Genomic DNA, 21767 nt, shown 5'->3' with positions numbered 1-21767 from the left:
GACGCCGCACTTTCATCTGGGAATAACTTTATTCATAAAATCATCAGTTCAGCATGGCGTGCGCGAACGACTCCCTATAGGAGGTTTTTACGTGACGTCATCGCCGCCATGTTGGTGGATGAAAACAAAAGATCTCTGATTGGCTCCTTTTGTTCGTCCACCAGAAGTCGTACATTTCGCAATTGTTATTGGTGTCTCTAGAAGTTGGTTGAAAACGTCCTGTAATATTGGTAATATTGGAAGCTTTAAAACAGGCGACGCTTCAGTTAGAACCAAATTATTCTACTAAAATATTTTTCAGTCGCTGGCAGCCACCTTATAAGTGGTAAAGGTATGTCCTTTATGTATAATTAAAATAAATTTTACCCAACGAGTTATGTCACGGTTATTTTTATGCATTGGCAATTAGTAGAATGGATTTCTTTATATTGAGATTCCCGCTTCGAGCTCTGAATTCCATTTCAGGGGGAAGTGTTCAGGTAATATTTGAAAACGTCAGTCTTCATTGGAGCTGCGATTTTTATTATGCTCCCATGGTTATATAACTCTGTATGCTTGGCGCACCCTTGTGGCGTTAATGCCGCACTTAGGGATGGGAGGGGGGGGGAGGAGTTATAATTTTCCGCGTACGTATAAAATTTCCACTTTGTGAACGTACTAATTTCTGATCACATTTGCCGGGTGCCTACCCTCCCAAATCACTTTGACTATATCCGAATACTCCTCTTTCTTGTTACTGACACATACTACATGCTATCAGACGAGTGTTTCTGCTTGAGAAAATCTACATCTTAATTCTTCTCGGTCCTCTGTTTTCTTTTGCCTCCATCTTTCTCTCGCGTAAAGAAATATTCCGTGAAACACATTGCCAGCAATGCAGGCCACAATAGCAATTGTTAACTGTAAAAAAAGTCCACTGAGGTCTTCTAACTTCAGCTGAGCCGGAGGAATATCGCGTGTACAGGAGAACTTTTTGACCCAAAATCTCTCGATGAAGTCCGTCAGTCCTTTGGCCTTTATTTTCTGGAGCGCCTCTGACAGAGGTTTAAAGAGTTGGCTGCCTTTTTTGACTGCAACCGAGGCCCCTGACATTGCGAAAGGGTCACCGACCACCTTAAGCTCGCAGTAGGGGTCATTCACTGATTCGTATTCCAGGCCAACGTAATCGGCGATGAAAACATCAAGCTTTCTGTGATAAAATGAGGTTCAACGAAAAAGTAACATCGATGAATGAAACGAATAGTACAGTAGAGTACTTTGAATGGTGTACGTTTCATGAATCCATTGTACAATAAAGACAATAGGATTGAGACACATACCTGGAAATCAGCTTCTGCTGTGTGTGGCCAGCGTAGTTAAATAAACTTTTATTCGATTATGTTCTTTTCTTTCTTCCCCCCCCCCCCCCTCCCAGCCCTCTTCCCCCTCTCCACTTTTCACCTGCCCCCTTCCCCCCTCCGATGAAGCAAACGAGTAGGAGGTTACACTTTTAATTCAACATACCCTGTTCTGGCTGCCTGGACCCCTTCTGAAAGGCTTTTTACATTGTTATCCCGCATATGGTACCAGATGTGCCGAAAGTAGGTGTTTTCACTGTTTTTAAAGTAATCAGCCATATAAGATCCCTCAATGGTGCCATACTTAAAGCCTTCAGGAGGACGTTCGATCTGTCAAACGAAAATCGTGTAATTTAGAACGCATATTATCATAAGAAAGTTTGTTTTTTTAGTTATGTAATCTTTTATAGTGAAGTTATGTAATCTTCCTTTAAAAAAGACGCAAAAAAGACGTCCTTGTCCCAAATAATTTATGACCTTTCCTATCACTCCAGAGTAGAAAAGAAGTACAGAATCCTCCTAGCTATTCTCATGTTGAAGCCTTGTTTCTATGATATAGCGAAACTTTTTTCTTTGACGTTTCCTTGCACGCCAATTCTTGCGGATCAGTCCTCGGTTGTTCAAAAGGTGATAACGCTATCCACCGGATAAATCACGCAGTTTGAAGCAGATAAACACTACAACCAATTGAGTTATCCACTGAATAGCGCTATCCACCCTTCGAAAAACTGGGGCAGGTCAACTTTTTTTTCCGTCGTTTGCCCTTAAATTCTACTTTCTGTCATCGAGTGAAAATTAAAGGCAAACATTAAATTGACCCGCCTTTCGAAATTAAAGTGCCTTACCTTCAGGTCATAGATGTCCTTTACTGGAGTAGTTTTGTCCTCGACAATAAGGAAAGCTGCCAGGTTGGCTGAATAAGTAGACACAAACACTAGCATTGCCATTCCGAATGCCACAGAGGACAACCGAGCACCATTCGTAGACGGTTTCGCCTCATCTGCTGGGCGGCCAAATGCTAAGGCCAGTGCATAACAAACAGCGTTGTCAAGCTTGAAGGCTGAATTTTTGTGGAAAAGTTTCTTAGATGCTCTTACGGGACTGATCTTGTCAACTCCCCAAAGAAAGATAATCATGAAACCCAGGGAACCAAGAAGCGTCAGCCAAACCGGTGTAGTGAATGGTCGTAGATAGGAAAGCCAGGCTATTTCATTGTCCAGGCTCTCGCTTTCCTTTGCCAAAAGTCGAATTCCGGATGGCATGTACGGTTCGGTGAAGTCGACAACTGCGGCTCTACGTGAACTGATGTACAAATCAAAGCTAACATCACCTCTTCCATTGAGAAGTTCTGATACGACACCATTCCAAGTATTGTTGACCTCGTCATACACTCCATATTGCCCATCTGAGCAGAAAACCAACTCCGGAACGAATGGATGTTCATTGACGACCATCTGTACAACATCGACGACGAAGCCGTAACAACAGTACACGATATCTGTCTTGCCGTTCGGAGTGTCGATTGTCTTCGTACAAGGCATGGAGTTAGAATGGCAAGGCTCACCTGGGATTTTTGGTTGCGACATTACATTAGGAGGATACTCGTTGACGAGGATTTTTAGTGTGGGCATTTCGTTTTGGTTGGTAATATATAGCTTTCCATTGTGCCAATAACCAAGCTGGTGGATAAGAGTTGGAGGGTCTTTCCCTTCCTCTCGTGTTTCCATCATGTAAACGTCATATCCAAGAGGTACTCTATTGCCCATACTGTCCAACTGTACTGGTCCAGAAGACCCGTGAAAGTCTACATCCGATAAAAGTCTAATTAAAAAATATAAAATGGTTAAATTATATTTCTAGGGAAAATTTATGGCCAATGGGGGACCACAGGCGGCGTTTATTCAAAAGGTGGAAAGCCCCATGTATTAAGGTTCATAACCCAGCGGTCTATTCAATAAAAAAGTCACACTTGTAGTATACAAGTTGAACCCTTGTATTTACACGTGCACACGAAAATGAGTTACATAAACATTGTTACAAGTCGTTGTTACAAGACTCCGACTTGTAATTACAGGTGTAGCCCTACACCTGTAGAGTTTGAAATGTGTACAATCAGAAACCCATAAGGGTTGAAACGTGTAACGCGCGTTCACAGCTTCCGAATATTCAGTGCGAACTAATTGGTTGAATGTTTCAGTGCTAAGTACCATATTTGGAAACCCCTTGGTCTTGTTGTTCCAAATATGGTACTTAGCAAATTGAATATTCAGAAGCTTGTTTCCAAGCACACAAGGGGCCGTTACAAACGTCCAACTTGTTATTTTAAACTGCTCACTACAAGTCATAAGTTAGTTGTAAGCTTCAAGTGCTCCTGTGACCAAAAAATCAATTCTTATTTTTATTTGGTTTTGAAATCTATGGTAACTAAACACTAAGTGACCAATGTTTTAAGCCTTAATTTAAAAGTGAAACCTGTTTCTTTTAACTGAAATTTTCCTTTTTAATGGTCCGTCATTAGCAGCTTTAAGATCTTGAGAGAGCTGGATCGAGGAGAAAATGACGTCAAAGGCTCACTAGTTCAAGAATGCAATGCTTGAAAAAGCAGCACTGGAGTTTTGAGCTTCCAGACTTTTAAAGTCGCGTTTTACATATATAATTAGTTGCATTCACACGCTGAAATTTTAAGCTAGTGAGCCTTTGACGTCACTTTTTCCTGGATCCAACCCTCTGAGGTGTAATCGGTTTTCAACGTGAATAATGGCAGACCATGAAATCCAAAACTTATACTCAAAGTAAACGGCCTTTGGTTAAAAATCAAAGCTCAAAATTTGGCTAGTCTGGTGTTAAGCAGACACACTTTCAAAATCTGAAGAAAAAAAGAAGTGATTTTTTTTTTTTTTATCACAGGGACACTTTAACGTAAGACTTGTAGGAAGCGTATTTCGAAATTTTGATATGTTCTCGTCGAGCGAAGCTGATCTGAAAGAACCATTGAGGCACCGAGTTCTTCGGCAGCCTAGAAATTTTGAGGAAAGATGCGTGTTTGGCATTGAAAATCCCCCTGAATTTCGGGGGAAATATCGCCTCTCTGTCGACGCAATCGAGTATATAACTGCAGCAGTTGACCAACAGCTTGAAGAAATAAACCTCTTGCAACTGGAACTTACACAAGTAGTTTACAAGGGCGTTCAAGTTACGTCACAATAGTAAAGCTACAGTTGTACATTAGAATTGTATCGTGACCTGGGCTAGACGTGTCAATTCCAGTGAGAGAGACTCACACTTTTGGGTTATGGACTTTTGGTGTGTACATAATAACCTCGTAGAAGTTCAGGGCCTTATAAGCACTGGACTACTCTTGAAAACAACCGACGTCGTTTGCACTTGGCAGCCAATAAGCAAGGCCTTAAGCAAGGACGACGACGACGGCTACGAGAACACCACAAAACAATAGGTTTAATTAGCAAAAACAATAGTACTGTTCTGCACGCCCTGCACGTGCGTTGTACATTTTGATACATTTCCGGCTTTGCCGTTCTCGTCTTGACAACGACGTGAAATGATCAAATTTGAAGTCATGTGGAGGAAGCGAGAACCTGATGACGAATTTTCAATTTTCTCTCTCAATATCCACACCGTTGTCGCCAATTTTATTCTTGGAGTTTGGACTCACACTTTCCATGCCGAGTGACTTGGAGTAATCGCAAAATTATGACAATAACGGGAAATAATATTTTCAGAAGACCTTCTCGTAACCGTCGTCTTCCCAGTCTTTGCTTAAGGTCCCTATTGTAGGGAACAGTGTTGGTTTTTCTTTTTTTCCAGCAGATTCCAACAGTAATTTTAACAAGTTTATTGAGTGTATACGATTCCTCGGCAGACGTGATTCAGTCTCCATGAACAAAGCCATACCATGAATGAAAGAAATACATTTATGTCATTCATCGGGGCCTTTCACGGGAACACATGAGCCCAACAAATTGACCTGCTCCCAATTCTGTGGCTAACCATAGCTCAGTTGGTAGAACATTGCACTGGCATCGCAGAGGTCATGGGTGCAGTCCAATCCCGTTGAAGCCGCCTGAATTTTTCAGGTGTCTACTTAGGCAATTTCTTGAAAATTGTCCATTTAAGGACGTTCGCGCCCAAAACGTTCCCACGTACAGATTTTTTTTAAACTTGCCACGCAGAAAGGTAATGATCTACTTTTGCCAAAAAGGCAAAAAAATGGGGGGTCACCGTGCTCGTTTTCGAGATCATGAGGTGCATTTTTAGAAGATTGCGTTACTTTAAGACGATCTTAGCTTACAACTGTCAGCACTAAAAAAGCTGCACGAGTGAAATTTAGATCAAGTAAACGTACTCAGTTCAACATAACTAATATACCTAAATTAACCTTTGCAACTGATGTCTTTTTCTGAGGTGAAATAGACCTTGAAAAACGATACATATTAGTATTAGAAAGAAAACTTCGGTCGCACGAGAGCATAAAAGGCCAAATATTTGTAACTTCTCACGTACAGATTTTTTTTGTTTTTTGTTAAAATGGACAAAATCAAGAAAGGAAGTGATCTACGGAAAGAAAAATGGGGGTCACCGAGCATTCAAGAGAGTAAAATGGCTGCGAAGTTCTCAAAGCGACTGTCTATTCGCACTGTCACGCCATTGAGTGACTTTTCCGAGAAGACCTGGGTCCACAGCTATCCCATGATGCCACATACTTTCACGTTCCATTCTTGTGGAAATTTTTTGCGCCTTTAGCATCGTGTTTACCTGCGTGGTCTGCGATGCATGACGTGTGCGTGACATGTGCGAAAAGATGCGCAGTAGCAATGGGCGCGAACGTCCTTAAGTGCGAGAATCACTTTCACATTCCCATACCATGTATTCAACCTAGTATTATTGGGTTCTTATTCAAAGATCTTTAGAATAATAATTGCTTGGGATTTGTTGACTCCAGCTTATCTTTAAAACTGAATCCCCGAAATGCCAACGGAACTCGACGTCATTTTGAGACCAAGCCCCTTAGTGAGCAATTCACGAGGGGCAGACAAAGAAATCGCAAAACAAAAGAAATGAAATGACCATCCCTCTAGTCTCCTGATGGTGTGCAACGTTAGTTAAAACCAGCGCCAAGTTTACATGCTTTTCAGAAGTAATGTAATAAGGGGCTTGGTCTAAGGCTTCAGGTGCACCGGGATCAAATAACAATTCATGACTTAGATAAGGTGCTGGGCCATAATGCTAATTGCCATGCGAAGTAAAATCGAAGGTTACTCAAGATCAATTGAGAGAACCTGACAAATGCCAGGATTAAGGAATTAGAAGGTAAGGTAAATCTAGCTGAATCAGTAACCTGAAAAAAATATTTATACTCAAACACAGCTTACGTACAAACGCTACCTGCCAGGAGGACAAGCAGTTGTATAATTAACAAACAACAGGGGAGCTGAATTCGTGAGCACTGAAGAAAACTTCAGTCAGTGGTAATAGCGAGATTTGACCTCTGAGTATCCGAAGCATGAAAATCAAGCGTCTTAATCACTGGATCACACACTGCCTCGTTCATGTTCCAGCTATTACACATTTCATACACATTTATCTCACCTTCTCGTTTCCTTCATTCTTGGGCAGCTATATCCTTTGCTGCGCGGCCTTTTTGAAAGAGCGAGGCTGACTGCACGAACTGCGTCCTCCACAAATGCACTTATGGGTATCTCTTTAGTTGTCTTGGGTGTCAGTGAGAACACGTCCGTGGGTGGAAAAAAAGAGTAGTGAAAGGTCGCTACGTGAAGATCAGACACTACTACCCATGTGTCAACTTGTATGGACGCTTTCGCCGCGCCCATAAACGTGTTCAATGACACTTTTAAATTGTTAGTTACCAACAGAAACGTTGTCACACCGTCACCCAAAAATTGAAATCGGTAATAAATATCTTCGAAAGTGTCATCGCCAGAGAAAACCAGCCATTCCGTAATTCTCATATTCCTGGGAGGAAGATGCTCTTGTAGTAGACTTACAAAACCGACCGATTTGTAGTCATTGTCTGATACAACAACAAACTTGCTCCACTTGATTTCGTTTAAGAACGATAACAGAGCGTTTATCTTTGTCTCAATGCTTGTTGTCCGGTTCATACTAGCCACCGTGACAGGATCATAATTATAGGTCACTCCTTCGAAAGGTGGTTGTTCATAGAACTGCAAGAAAATTCAGAATGAAAAGTTTCCTAGCTCAAGCAAAATCATTTACCCAACCAGCGCCACTACATGCATGGCTTGTCACTGTTCAACATGCAATCGCATCATTTGGAACATCAGCCTGAGTTAAACTATTTCGCTCAACCGGAACTCCCAGCTTGGGCCGGGTTTTTCGTTCTCCTTGATTCCTTTCAAATTTCACTTCACGGAACTCTGCCTTAAATCTTACAATGAGTTATTCCGCAATGATCTACCCAGTGAAAAGGTTTTCCGAATGTTGAATTTACCCAAGAGTAAATCAGATAAGAGTGTTGTTATGGCTTGGGTGGGCTCGTCAGCACAGTCACAAATGAGTCTATTTTTAGAATATTCGTTCCCGCGGAAATCAGTTGTCACGTCCCTGAAAAAAAAAAACATGGCAGAAGCAGTCCCGCGTGACATGGCTTCTTCTGATTGGTTAAAATTGATGGCCCTTTGTTGGTTTCGCGCGCAAAGTGTATCTAAAAATAAATCCATTTGTGACTGTGCCGGGGGAAGACCGCAAAGTGATAGATCAACACTCTTATGAAATTCACTTTCGATCTACCCTCTAAACGCAAAATCACGTGATTTTAAAAGTTAAATAGTTCTGATACTTTCAACATGAATTTCCTGTCAATGCCTGCCGAAGGAATTTTTATTATCGCTATATTCAACTTTGAGGTTACAGCATGTGCAAGAGGATACCACCTTTTTGGGAAAGAAGGCGATTCTTTCGAGCATGTTATTATTAACAGTGAATTTTTTTAAAGATTTTGTGGCTTTTTGGCTGGGTTATTTAAAAATTAAATGTTAGTATTTGCTTAAGGAGTGAAGCCAAACTGGGATCACTCTGGTGAAATTTATTCCCGGGGGGGGGGGGTTACTCCCAGAGGAAGGAGGACATGATAAAAAAGTAACTTCTTCTAAATAAAAAAACCAATTCAAGACTAGAGTGCAAAAATCGATACCCTATTTATGACCAAAATGGAGGAAAATTGGCCAAAATCGATACCCTATTTATGACCAAAACGGCTGAAAACCCCTACCCTTTGGGGCCGCACATACCTATATAGCCCATATAAGGGAGTACCCCCCTCCCCCCGGAATTTATTGCTTGTATTTCTAAACAAAGGTGAGGCTAACACTTGGGAAACAGGATTGGGGCAGTGATGAGAGTATTATAAATAGGCTTCTACCATCGTGGCCCGGGTTCGATTCCGGGACCCATCGTCATAGGAGGGTTTGAGTTTCTCTTATATGTTCCGCGAGGTTTTTTCTCACTAAGAACTAACAATTTGTTTGATTGCTTTTAATTTCTAGTAATTTGTTTTAATATGTAGTCTTCCCAATTATATAACGCTTGCACTCGGCTAGACTTCAATCGACGACATGGTTATCGTTATTGACGTTAAGGAGAAAGGTAAGGTTCTATGGAGTTGCCTGTCACTTCCTCAAAAAACACGATGCAAGCTCTCCATAACCAGTATGTGGTGTTATCTATAGCGGTGATGTTGACTACAAGATGTGACAGCCTAGACAGATAACTTAATTTAAGGTGCTCACCTCTCGCACGGCAGTGATAATGTTAATTGCTCGACCCCTTACAAGGTCCAACACAATCTTCTTTTCTCTACTCTGTGAGCCATACACCATGAAGCAAGCTCCATTGTTTAACACACTACCAACAAGATCTATTAACTCGTTCACGCTCATCTCGTTTTTGACGAATACTTTCGAGGATGTCAAACGAGGGACACAGTGTTCTTCCCACTGCGAATTGTGAAGGGAAATGGCATTCTCGAAGCCAAGCACAGAGTTCGTGTCATTCAAGTCAAACACTCCAAGTACAGTCAAGGACGATGGCCTTTCTTCATTGCAATTGTCATCCGAAAGTGCGTAATCTAATACCAGTATAATTATTACAGTCAGCAGTGTCCTTTGGGAGACGCTCATGCCTTTTCCTTGATCCAAGGCATCAACTTTAAACCTTTTTATGGCAAATGATTTACTTCCTCATCCAGAGTCTGCATCATGAATTGCAAACGTTACCGAATATGCTGCTTCTGTTGAAGAATAAAAAACAACGATGTAAGGCGATTCTTTCTTGAATTTTCTATTTGTTAATATTACATCCACAATACACGAAATGCCGCCAAGTCAGTTCCGCTCACACTAAGTACAATTCAAGCATACAGGAAGTCCAGACTACCGTGATGAATTTCTCTGAGAAGAAAGTTACTCGCACATTCTCTATTCCGAATTTAAAGTACATAGCGGTTGCATTTAAAACGGTTTGCCAGTTAATGTTCCATTTATATCCAGACGGTCTTAAAAACCACCTTGCTGGTGGCAGTTTTCCGGTGACTTACAGAGGAGTCATCGAATCGTCAGAACCGGATTAAATAATATCATGCATGAAAAACACGTAAAGGGATTGATTATCAAATACTTCTTGTAGGTCCTCTTATTATGACATAGGTAAAATGCCCTAGATTTTATCATCATGTTCATAGACGGTACGTTGTGTCGCTTAAGAAAACGTGGTTTATAGGTTCATAAAACGAAAACACCATCCGATCTATTTTAGGAGAACGTTATTTTACCATAAAGCCTCAGAACTGTTCATTGTGCAGACTTTTTCGCTCGTTTTCCTCGACGTTAAACGATTTTTTTCAAGATGTGATTGATGTTCATGCAGTTCCTCGAGCCGACCTGTGATAAGGAACACAAAATACCCATTCTTCAGTTTGATAGGGAAGTGCGTTGAAGTCAAGCACAGGACGTTTTGTAACTGAGACTTTTCATTTAAAACTCGGAAAAAATATTTGCAAAATAAAGCTTTGAGCTCTTTAAACGAAGTAAATATTTTGATTTAGTATGGTCCGTGCTGTACTTGAAGCCTGAGGAAGAACATTAATGAGACAATGATAACTGATAAAGGAATATGTAATGACCAATAAGTTGGAGACTTCCCACTAACGACACAACCAAAGATGAGAGCATTCAATGAACATGTTTTAACGCAACTATAATACCTTTTGTTCTGTCATTTTGTTTTGCGTAAATTTAAACTTTGGTCTTGTTTAATCTTTCATGGATATCAGTATTTGTGCGAAGACCCTAATGTGAATGTTAATAGATCTCCGTTTTGACAAAAGACTATTTTCGTTTATATTCAAACTAGGTTGACCACTTAAATTTTAAACACTTAACACAGTTATAGTTCCAAAATGATACATATCTTTTTGCAATAACCGGCCCAGAGATGCTGAACTTTCTGTTGATAAATACAGGTGTCGAGGATCCCAATAGCAAACAGTGGCAACCTAGTGGGAAGTCTTCATACAATGTTCTTGAACAGCAACGACAGGATCGTAAACACATTCACAATAAACTAAGCACACAACAAGTAATATAAGAATATTCCACTTTTTAAGATCAATGCTGCTTAATATTAACATGCAAACTTCTCTTACATTCTTTTAGCGTTTTAAACAGTTGAGTAGTACTTACAGGTGCGTTGAAAAGATACAGTCGCGTGTTTGTAATTTTCCGTCTAAGATACAGCAAAATTATTTACCAAACTTAAATGCCTTACTAACATACCGGCAATGTTCGCTAGAGAGGTTGTTACTCGTTTCACCGAATGCCAGTGTTCAGCCGTCCCTTTCAATGCGTCGCGTTGAAAATTTACATCGTTTTATAGTTTGTTTTCATGATTAAAACCGACCTTCACACAAATACGTTTATTTAAATGAAGCTTGGCTTGACCCAAGAGGCATTGTACTCTGGAAATAAGCCACGCCACAGGTTTTGCACTGCATGCGATTGCCGGATGCAAGCGAGGAGGTGCATGCAGGAAAGTTACGGATGCGTTTTTCCCATTTCCTTCCAGTCTTTGAAATATATTATATCTTTTTTCTTCAAGTTTAAATTCCATATGGTCAGAGCTGAGACTAGCCATAAACTAGAAGACAGGAACCCTGTCTGAGATTTTTGTTATATCCAGCAATACGAACATGTAAGAAGAGCTGTATACAAAAGGGGAGCAATTAAGCGGTCAAGATCTTATTTTCCACCGTAAAATCAGACAAAATGGCTCTTCTTTTGATAATCCTAAACGTTTAAAATAATAAATTAGCAAATTAGCATACACAGTCTTCTGACTCAGCGGGCAGCTTGTTGTTTGTAATTTGCGTTTAATAACCACAATGTACCACAAGCCATCTAATAAAAAACAATCAAGTCGCGAAAATCACTATGTAATTTTTCACTGCTAGTACTATGTCATGCTTTCTTTATATTGGGCTGATTTGAACACTTTATCCTACTCAGGGAAAAGGAATTTTAAGAGCATCCACCTTGCAAGCCGAGAAATAAGGGTGAGTGTGTGGTACACATTTCAAGCCAATCCCAACAGAAAATGGTGTGATACCTGCATTTAATGGGCTTAGATAAACGAATGAAGTAGTCGTTTGACCGTACATATATTTCAGTGCCTATATTGTGGGGCAATGGAAAAAAGATAAAAAAGAATACAAAGTACGCAAGGATGTCGAAAGGTCGTGTGTTTAAGTTTCATCAGTGAATTCAAATACTACAAATAAAAATAATAATCATTCCCTAGAGCGAGTTTAAATCGAGTGTCGTAAAACCAAAACCAAAGTAATTACTTTCGCCAATCAAAAAGGACGGAGAGAATCCAGTAAACCAATCAAAACTTGTAGTAATTACACGTAACCGACACAAAGCGGGGGAAAATGTGGACGCGCGAGCCACGATTGGTTTTGGTTTCACTTGTTATTGCTTGAAAAAATGGCGGGAGAATTTTGAACCAATCACTGAGAGAAGTAATGCAAACTCCCAAAGCAATTCGCTAATTACTTTCGACACTCAATTGAAAACTGCTCTATTCTGATGAGATAACAACACGAACAGCAAAAAAAATGACACTAAATCAGAATCAGCAACAAAAAATTATTCTTGCATATCATGCTTGCATAAGCAGGCGAAATACAGAGTATGAGCCGAGAGTGTCAGTACAAAGCCCTCAATCGTGTTTGCACTACAGAAGAATATGTATCTTTTTCGACTAAAACAAAACGCGTAACCATACTGCTATCGTTCATATCTTGGCCAATTAAGTTGAGAAATTCTACTTTTATCATATCTTGTTTATAATTTGAAGGATAACGAAATTCATTCACTTGAAGGTCGTTCTTGCAGGTCGTCGGAAAGCTGTTGGGAAAGCAATAACTCTGTACGTTAGCTGTCTTTTACTAGAGGTCACGTTCTAGCGAAAATAGTTATTAAGAAGAGGTGGCATCTGTAAATGTGCTGGCTCTTTCAACAGAAGGAGTTGTTGCCCTCGAAATGGCAGAGTTAACAAAACCTTTGTATGAAGGCGTCGACCGCAGTCTATCAGCCCCTCCTGAGGGGTAGGGGTAAGGAAGAGGAGGAAAAGGAAGGCCTGACACAAATTTATTCATTGGCCTGTGCAGAACACCCAGATTCTTTGGATAACTCACAAAAGGCTCTTATGTCACACAACCGGAAATAGAGAATTATAAACAACGAAGAACAGCGGGCAGCGGATTCGTCCTTTCATGGACCGAAACGAAATTCAATTCAACAATGTGCCGGAAGGAGCGCTTAAATTCTTTGCAGGGATTACGCTTAAACAAGAACAGGAAGTGTGCCTTAAAAGCTTTCTTGTCGAAGGAAAAGACGGCCTCAGAATTCTCCCAACTGGGTCCGGAAAGAGCCTCATTTATTATATAGGCTGGAGTGTTTTACTGGAAAATACACCACTGATAAAATTCATACCACACTATTTTAAACATAAAAATATAAACCTTTAAGGTAAAAGGTCTTAAAATTATGACTCTAAACGTTTCCAATCAATTTGATCATCATCGGAGTAAAATAATCTGCATACGCTCAATGTTCTTATAGTTCAGGCAAAGCCAGTTATGTGACACCTGTTCCCATGGGGAACAAGGTGAGGTCTAGCAGTGATTGAACGACAGGATCTGGACGGAAGCGTGCAATGTAGAGGGCTTTTTTTATTCTCCTTTTAAACCTTGAATGGGCAGTGGTTAAAACTTCCCACGCGAACTTGCGGTTAGGGTGTTTTCTAATGTGCTTGGCTGGCTCCGACTCCTTATTAACATCTAAATGTTCATTGACACGAACCTCAAGGTTGCGTGCTGTTTCGCCAATGTATGTTTGTCCAGAAATACACTTGCCTTTGTAAACGACGTGTGATGGGTGTGCGATTTTTTCTTTCAACTTGAAGGTTGACTCCATCTTGCGTGTTTGCCGTTTGTTTGTTTGTTTGTTTGTTTGGATGGTAGCTGTTTAACTTTACAAGTAAATTGTTGGGAGCAGTTATTTTCCTTTTGGTAAAACAATCATTCACGTACCTTTCATAGAATGGAAAATTGTGTGGTGTTATGACGTCTTCCTCTAGTTTACAGATAAAGATGTTAGCTAGGGTGGGAGACAATGGGTTTCCAATACTGCATCCATCTACGTGCTTGTACAATTTACCGTCAAAACTGAACACAGTCCCTTCAGTGACTCAAGGAGACGCTTAAAGTTTGCTCGTGAAGCAATCTGGCGCAGTTTGTGTTGTTTGTATATTTTGTCTAAGATGTGGTTTACGGTTTCGTCTAAAGGTATTTTGGTAAACAGAGAGGTAACATCGAAGTCCAATGTTTTCTTAATAGTATGTTGGTGTTCAGCCATTGGTGCTAAGTCACTTGGAAAGGGCTTTAGCTGTTTCATAAAAGTATATGTGCCACAGGTGCTAATGATAGGTTTGAGCTTGAGGTTGTCTGTTGTAATTTGGTTATGGTTTTCAAACTTGTGGGTTTTTGCTGTAGCGTAGAGTCGGGCTGGTTGATTGGGAACGGGGCGAAAGTGGGTGTAGTGCAAGGTTAGGAAAGAATTTTTGCTGAAGTTTTAATAGAGGAAATCTTGGAAGGAACTGAGGTCCGACAGCGTACTATCACTTGTGGTCTCATATTTTCCTTGTGTAGTACCTTCTTCCATCGTAGATTCAAGTTTTCCAATGTAGACTTTTCCGGGGATAATAACCACTGTCGAGTCTTTGTCACCACGCAGTACCTCGATGTCTGTTTTTTTCATTTTTAACCCGTACAAAGGCAGCGTCTCCTTTTTCAACTTTTTCAAAGCCTCAAAGAGATCTGTATCATCGTGTATATCACAGGTGGATGGAAGCAACTCAGTGTATACATGTATTTCGTAGGTTTCTGCATCAAAATTCTTACACAGTTTCGAGGAAAAAGTCAACGCAACACAAGTCCACCGAATTACTTTCTTCAGAGGAACCGGTTTGGGATGCAATCACTTTACAAACAACTCTCAATTGTTTACAATTTCTGTCTATTTCTTTAAAGACTGAAGCTGTGCTCGAATCGTGTTTGGAGGCTGCAGAGTCCAAGTCGATAGAACAAATCCATTACCTCGAATTGGCAGCATCCCTGCCGTTAAAAGAATGTTAATTCTCTACATATAGATTACTTCATGGTTGGTGAATGCGTATGTATAATATACGATCATGTTTATTCACGAGTTGTGAAGGATCGCGAAAACGAACCAGTGAGTTTAAAGTTACAACGAGTGAGTAATAAAAATCGTGCAAAAGACCCAACCACGAATTAATTTGTTTATTATATACGTACAGAGATCATAAAGTTAACGAGGTATGAGTTAATCGAGAGGCTATCAAACCACCGACCGTGAACAAAAGCCCCAAACAAATAACAAAATATTTTTGAAATGACAGAAATCTTTACCTTCCATACCTCGCTTGAGCACTTTTAAAACTTTTAAGATCTTCTGAAGTATTTTGTGGTGAAAAGTAAGCAATAAAAGATCAAAAACTTTGAAAACCATACACCAGTCGGCCGCCATGTTTACAAAATTTTACTCCCGCTGTCGGTGCACAGGCCACTCGAGCCAAAGTTCAACATAATATTAGCAAATCAAAAGACTGATACAACAATTTTATACTAGTGAAAAAAAATTAAATCGTCCGACCAATCAGAAGGCCGATACGACAATTTTTCACAAGTGAAAACATCATAAGTCATTTTTATTTCATCACGGAAATGTACGTAAATCTCTATGCTTATGTAATAAACATAGTATATACTCACTCAGTGATCTTTGTGTTTCAAGCAATCTGATTGCTTCGCTACCTTGGAGTAATTGGGCATTATCCACTCCCTACGGAGTGAATAATTCTGATAGATAATAATCTCTCTTGGAAGAATCATATTTATCATATCTCATCAAAAGTTAGTAAAGGAATTAGTATGATAGCAAGATTACCACCGATATCATTGATACGCGACCCCCCTCAATCATGCTCTCCTTGTATGGTGTTATAGGAAAGGCGCTATTGTTTTCAAGTTTATGGCGACCACTGTGTAGCCTGTTCGTTTACCATGGTTTCTTGTTATTCTTCAAGTTTACTTTGGTGAGTGGTATTTTTGCTCATGCAGGGGTTTAACAAGATTTCTGCACCTGGGGAAGACAGTTGTGAAGAAATTTTCGAAAGATCTACAGAAGTACATCCACGGTTGATTAGCCAGCCCGGACAGGAAAAGCAAGACAAATGGACAGTAGGTTAAAAAATAATCGCCTAAATCGGCATAAAGAAACGACCATAAAGGAGAGTCATTGAACAATAGCAATCTCCCGAAGATGAAAGACAGAAATGTCTTCAATACACAAGAGGAAAGACAGTCAGCTGTGTGGCTTCCACAAATCGATGCATATAAAGAACATGAGCTTTATAACAGGAAAAGTAAGGGACTATTATTCAGTTTCATTTAAGCGATCAGCGATCAGTATGGTCTGCTGCATGTTCGTTTATTTATGTGAATTTTCACCTACCAACCATTTGTCTTGCTTTTACAGTTCGGGCTGGCTAATGAACCTTAGAGGTATTTCTGCAGATTTCCCGACTTTTCGTCACAAATGTCTTCCCCGTGTGCAGAAATTTTGCTATAACGCTTACGCTAAACCTCTACACGAGCAAAAACACCATTTGCCAAAGTAAACTTGAAGAATAACAAGCAACCATGGTAAACGAACAGGCTACACAGTGGTTGCCATATTCTTGAATCCTATAACACCATACAAGGAGCGCATGATTGACAGAAGCGGATCGCCAAATGCGCGCGAGAGTTTCGATTCGGGGGTCGCGTATCAATGAAATCGGTGGTAACACACCTTCTCCCATTTACGTCTCTTCTTAACATCTGCCGCTCCTTAATTGAACCCTATATTTCCTATAGTCTTATGGCCTGGGGCCAAGCTGCTAACTTCCATCAAAATCAGGTTCTCATTTTACAAAAACGTGCTCTACGACTAATGTACTTTGTGGATAGTAAAACTCATAGTGCCCCGCTATTCGTTCACTCCAAAACCCTACCAATATCAATGCTCTATTCTCACTTGGTTTACTCTATGATGCATGATATTACTGAATAATCATCGTGGCCCTTCTAATATTTCTATGCTCTTTTCCCACTCCGAACAGGTTCATCATCACTTCACAAGATTCTCTCGGGTAATCTATACGTCAAAGCTTCTAGAACTAACCAACTATTATTTTCTTTTGCTAGAATAGGTGTAAGATTGTGGAATAGCATCCCAAAAGAATTTCGCATCAAAAAATAACACCGTTTAAGCGTGAACATAAAAATCGGCTGTTCAAACTAACGGGAATTGAGCAGGTCTCGAACTGGGCTTTGCCTATTCCCTTTATCCCCTCAAAAGGAGAGACCACCCTTCGGAGCATAGCACTGAGAGTAATTAGTAAGCAATGATTGCAATTTTATGTGATATCCGACATTTAAAGGCACTTTGTATTCGCAATATATTCAGTAACCAACCCCGCTGCAGCACCGAATTCCACACTCAATAGTTGCAAACAATAGATGACACCTCAAGGTAGAGACGAAATTGTAAGAGTGATACAAATCAAAAGCCAAGGTTGTTTTGCATGTGGTCGCAAAAAAAAAAAAAAATCAAATAATTACGTAGCGGCTTCAAGAAAAGGATTATATTTTCTTCTATTAAAAGATAAGCCGACCTTTTTTGCTGAAATTCAAACTGAATATGATCACATCATCGTGCAAGGACCTCGACGCTTAGCGTATAAACTGATCGACCACGGGGGTGCTACCATACGAAACGCTGATTTTATTCATGCCATTTCTTTGACATTATATCTAAATACAAAGACTTATAATTGACCACTTCCCATAGGGACTTTGACGAGCCAATAATATGAAACACAAAATCACGACAGAACAGAACATTCAACAACAACTGTTAAGAATCCCAACTGGGCGGAGGAAAGCTAGTTGACAAGGAAAGCTGAGAAAATGAACCAGGGACTACCTGGAACAATTTCAACCAGAGGTCAGAACGTGTCTTGAACCCGGGATTCCCGGATTTCAAGGCAAGCGCACCCAAACCAATGGGCCGAATTAATAATAATAATAATAATAATACTGTTTTGAAGGTTAGATTCGAAACCAACTGTTAGTTCTAGAATATATACTGTATTAGGAAACGAATTGAGTCGTGTCTCCAGAGCGATCAAAGTAATGTTGACGACCAGCGACAATATTGATAATTTACTCATGGTTAAGGCAAAAGGAGCAATCAGGACTTTGTGATAATCCCCATCTTGTCATATTCGTACGTGTAGGATGGGAGTTGTTGATGTAGCGAATGGTAAAATTGTAGATTTTCTTGGGTAGATGAGACTAAGCAGACGACCAAATAGAGTTAACAGATGACAATGAGTGCTTGATAACATTTGTAAAAAAGAAACCTTGAGATGTTAAGTGGTGTTGCAGTTTGTCTTCTTGATTAGAACGGAAGTCTTTAAGAACTTCCTTGGGGGATTTGAAGACATCCTATTGAATATTGGTGTGACTACTTGACGACTTCCAGAGATCTTTTAGGGAATCATTCCGTGACTCTTTTAAGGAATTGCGGAGAACTGTTTGGTAATGAGTGAATTTAACTGAAGGAGAGCAAATGTTAAGACCAGATTTATTGCGTTCTAGAAAACGTTACTCAGCCGGTACCAGATATCGGGATATCAAGCCATTTTCGGATATAGCTGTTCACTATAATATCAAGATTTGCTATTATCCAGGTTTTTGATATGTCAGCTACAGTAAAATTCCAGGACAGTTTGGATAGGACATTGGGGCTGTACGGCAGAAGTTTGTTTTTGGGATGCAGTGGTTCTCATCAATGTCACACATCAAGTCTTGTACAAGAGAGGACAGTTCTGCCATGTGTTGGTTGTTAGATATGTTGAAGTCAAAACTCCATTTATCAACAGTTTAGGTAAATATTGGACAGACTTAGTACACAGTTTCCGTATTCCAAAAGTAAAACATTTGTCAAACCCTCATTATCATACTAAACCATTGACACCAGACTGTGAAGCGGTTAATTAGGTGCTGATTTTCTGATTCCTGACCACTTATAACAGCGGCGTCGTCTGCGAACTGGAACCAGTGGATCGGATTTAGGAACCTTAGGGAAAAGCCAAATTGACGATATTTTTCAAATTTAATGTGCTGGAGAAACGTGTTAAAACACAAGTAAAGAAGAAGAGGGCTAAGGCAATTACTATAATAATAATAATAATAATAATAATAATAATAATAATAATAATAATAATGATGGCATGGGTTTTTTGAAACAGCAGTGGAATAGTAGCATAATGCGTTTAGTCCCACATTGAGGATCCAGTGGGATGGAGTGACATTACCCAAAGAACGTAACAACTTCGGGACATAGTAGCGTTTTGATCAATCACTTTTTCCTCTACCAACCACAGTGAATTAATAAATAATTAAGATCACATTTGGCAAAATGCTTATATGAAGAATCGCAAAAGGTTAAAATATTTAATTTAAGGGAAGGAGAAGTATCTTAGGCTTTATATATGATAGAGTCATTTTTGCTTCATAACCAGTCTCAGAAGCACTTTTTAAGAGGGAATCCTGACATGTGTGGCAATCTATGAAGAGCTTATACACTCTTTTTTTAGAATTACACTCAGGCTGAGATTTTCTGAATACAATAGGAAAATACCTAGGATGAGAGTCAGTTAAGAACGTCGTTATTTACCTTGTTTGTTTCGTTGTTCTTTTTTGTGTGTGTTTTTTGTTGGTTTTTTTTTTATCAGGAGTATAAATAAAGGTAAAAGAAATGTTAAGCTATCTACTAGCAGGACAATTAACTCATTCAGATTCTTAGGGACGCTTTGATTTTCTTATTGCATGATATACTAAAGAACAACTCAGTTTGTAGTCGAACTTTGTATACCACACAACTTTAAAAACATGTTAAGAACGCTTTCAGGCTCAAACGCAGAAAACAAGAACGTTCGGCTCTTCCCCAAAATTAGACGTTCTTATAAAAAAAAAGAACTAAAACGATGTACTGAGTGGGTTAGAGGTCATGCACATTGATATGCAAATGATTATTGCAAATTTCCAGTAATTGATGGTTTTCACTTGACATTACAAAATTAAATTTTCTTATTATTATTATTTTTTTTTTATTATTATTATTATTTTTTTTTTTTGCCTTATTTTTTCCATTATTCGAAGTCACTTCTTCGGAATCAATCAAGTTTCTTTGTTCAGAGAAATGGTATGTTGTACTATGGTGTATGCGCCTTGAATAACCACCGAAGTTCCTATTTCTGAGATCGAATTATCAGTCGAAATCGTTCCAGTTACAAATTAGAAAATGCATTGAAATCACTGCCTCGCTTCCTTCTAATAGCTGTGACCGCACTTAAAGACATTTTCAATTATGTGGTGTCACGTATTCACAAATGCGTTTGGCCCACAAATATTTTATGCATATGCTGTAAGTGTAAAAGGATGGTTTCTATTTAACTTTAAAAACAAAAAATAGGTGATTGAATCGAGTTTCCTATGTAGCATTGGCCGAGTGATGCAATTAGTCTCTTTCGCAGTTGTAATCTTTATTCATCGCTACTTGAGTCTCAAATCAGCCATGTTATCGATGAAACTGTCTTGTGTGATAAAATTAGTTTAAAAAACAAGTCTCAGATTCGTAGCGTGTACGTATACGGCAAGCCTAAATTTTACTACGAAGTGGAGACTTGGTAGAAGAACGTAAAACTAAAAGACATAACAATTGTGCAAAAACGTCTTTAATTAAAAATGTAGGCTGATTATAAAAGAGCAGAATGCGTCTTCTGAAATTCCCGGCTATCGCATTCAAGGGTTTAGTTTCTGTTGTGTACGCGATCAAAAGACTATGAAAATATAAAAATAAAGTTTGGACACATTTCTGAAACATGAAACTACTCTTATGACTGATGAAACAATGGTACAAAGCCGATAAGAAGCCAAATACGTACTAGTGAAATATCCCACCTCATGTTTTATGCACAAAATTTCCTCGTTCGTCTGCGGAAGTCAGATTTTTGCCCATCGAGAAGAGCTAATCGGACCCTTCAAACCAGACATCAGTTCTAGAGACATCGAGTCTGATATCGCCTGCTTCGTTGGCAAGGAAATATCATGTCAACCTCTTAAGCATCCCCTTTGTATCCTTACAGTGCAACAATACTGAACTAAAAAATAAATATGCAAACAGATGAAAAGGAAAACAATTTAAGAGCTCACCCAAAAGACGGTATCCCCGCTGTGATTGATTCCTGAAGATAAAGGGGAATAACGAATCGGTAATAATTACCTTTTTACTGAAAAATAAGTTTAATTAATTCCTCCAAAGAAAAAGCAATTTTTCGGACAAAGAAAGAAACATCATCTGATATGGTTATCCGTTTATACGACTAGCACTCGTTTTGGCAATTCTGTTAATTTAACTCTTACAATTAGATCAAAGACACAGCAATCAACTTGAAATAAGTCAGTTATATTTTCTGTAATGGCGATCTTGCATTGTCTTTTTGGTTTTTTTCCCTGGGAAAATAATGAAATTTCAATACTTAAATCATAGTGATATATTGTATGTCATACGAGGGGTAGAAATCCCTTTTCAAATCATAAACTTGCCTTTTTTTTTAGCTTCAAACTGTGCTCATGCCCATAACATGTGAGCTTACGCAGTGAACATTTAAATCCCTTAA

General features: G+C 39.3%; 1 protein-coding gene across 2 annotated transcripts; it reads right to left on the bottom strand.

The window, feature by feature from the left end:
• Nucleotides 1-204: 204 nt before the first annotated feature.
• LOC138029629 (glutamate receptor ionotropic, NMDA 1-like) lies at nt 205-21202 on the bottom strand. 2 transcript variants are annotated; one of them, XM_068877328.1, is made up of 6 exons: nt 21033-21202; nt 9125-9624; nt 6945-7540; nt 2183-3158; nt 1504-1667; nt 205-1189 (listed from the first exon to the last, which is right to left on the bottom strand). In XM_068877328.1, exons 2-6 carry the CDS (start codon nt 9512-9514, stop codon nt 757-759), a joined length of 2559 nt encoding a protein of 852 aa, XP_068733429.1. In that variant the 5' UTR covers nt 9515-9624; nt 21033-21202; the 3' UTR covers nt 205-756. The 2 variants fall into 2 exon arrangements, with proteins under 2 accessions (XP_068733429.1, XP_068733431.1); XM_068877330.1 differs by having other exon boundaries at nt 21049-21202.
• Between the last annotated feature and the right edge of the window lie 565 nt (nt 21203-21767).

Source organism: Montipora capricornis, chromosome 13 (genome assembly GCF_036669925.1).
Source record: "Montipora capricornis isolate CH-2021 chromosome 13, ASM3666992v2, whole genome shotgun sequence".
NCBI lineage: Eukaryota > Metazoa > Cnidaria > Anthozoa > Scleractinia > Acroporidae > Montipora > Montipora capricornis.
The sequence above is the reverse complement of the archived record's forward strand: the minus strand, read 5'-3'. Positions and strand labels throughout refer to the sequence as shown.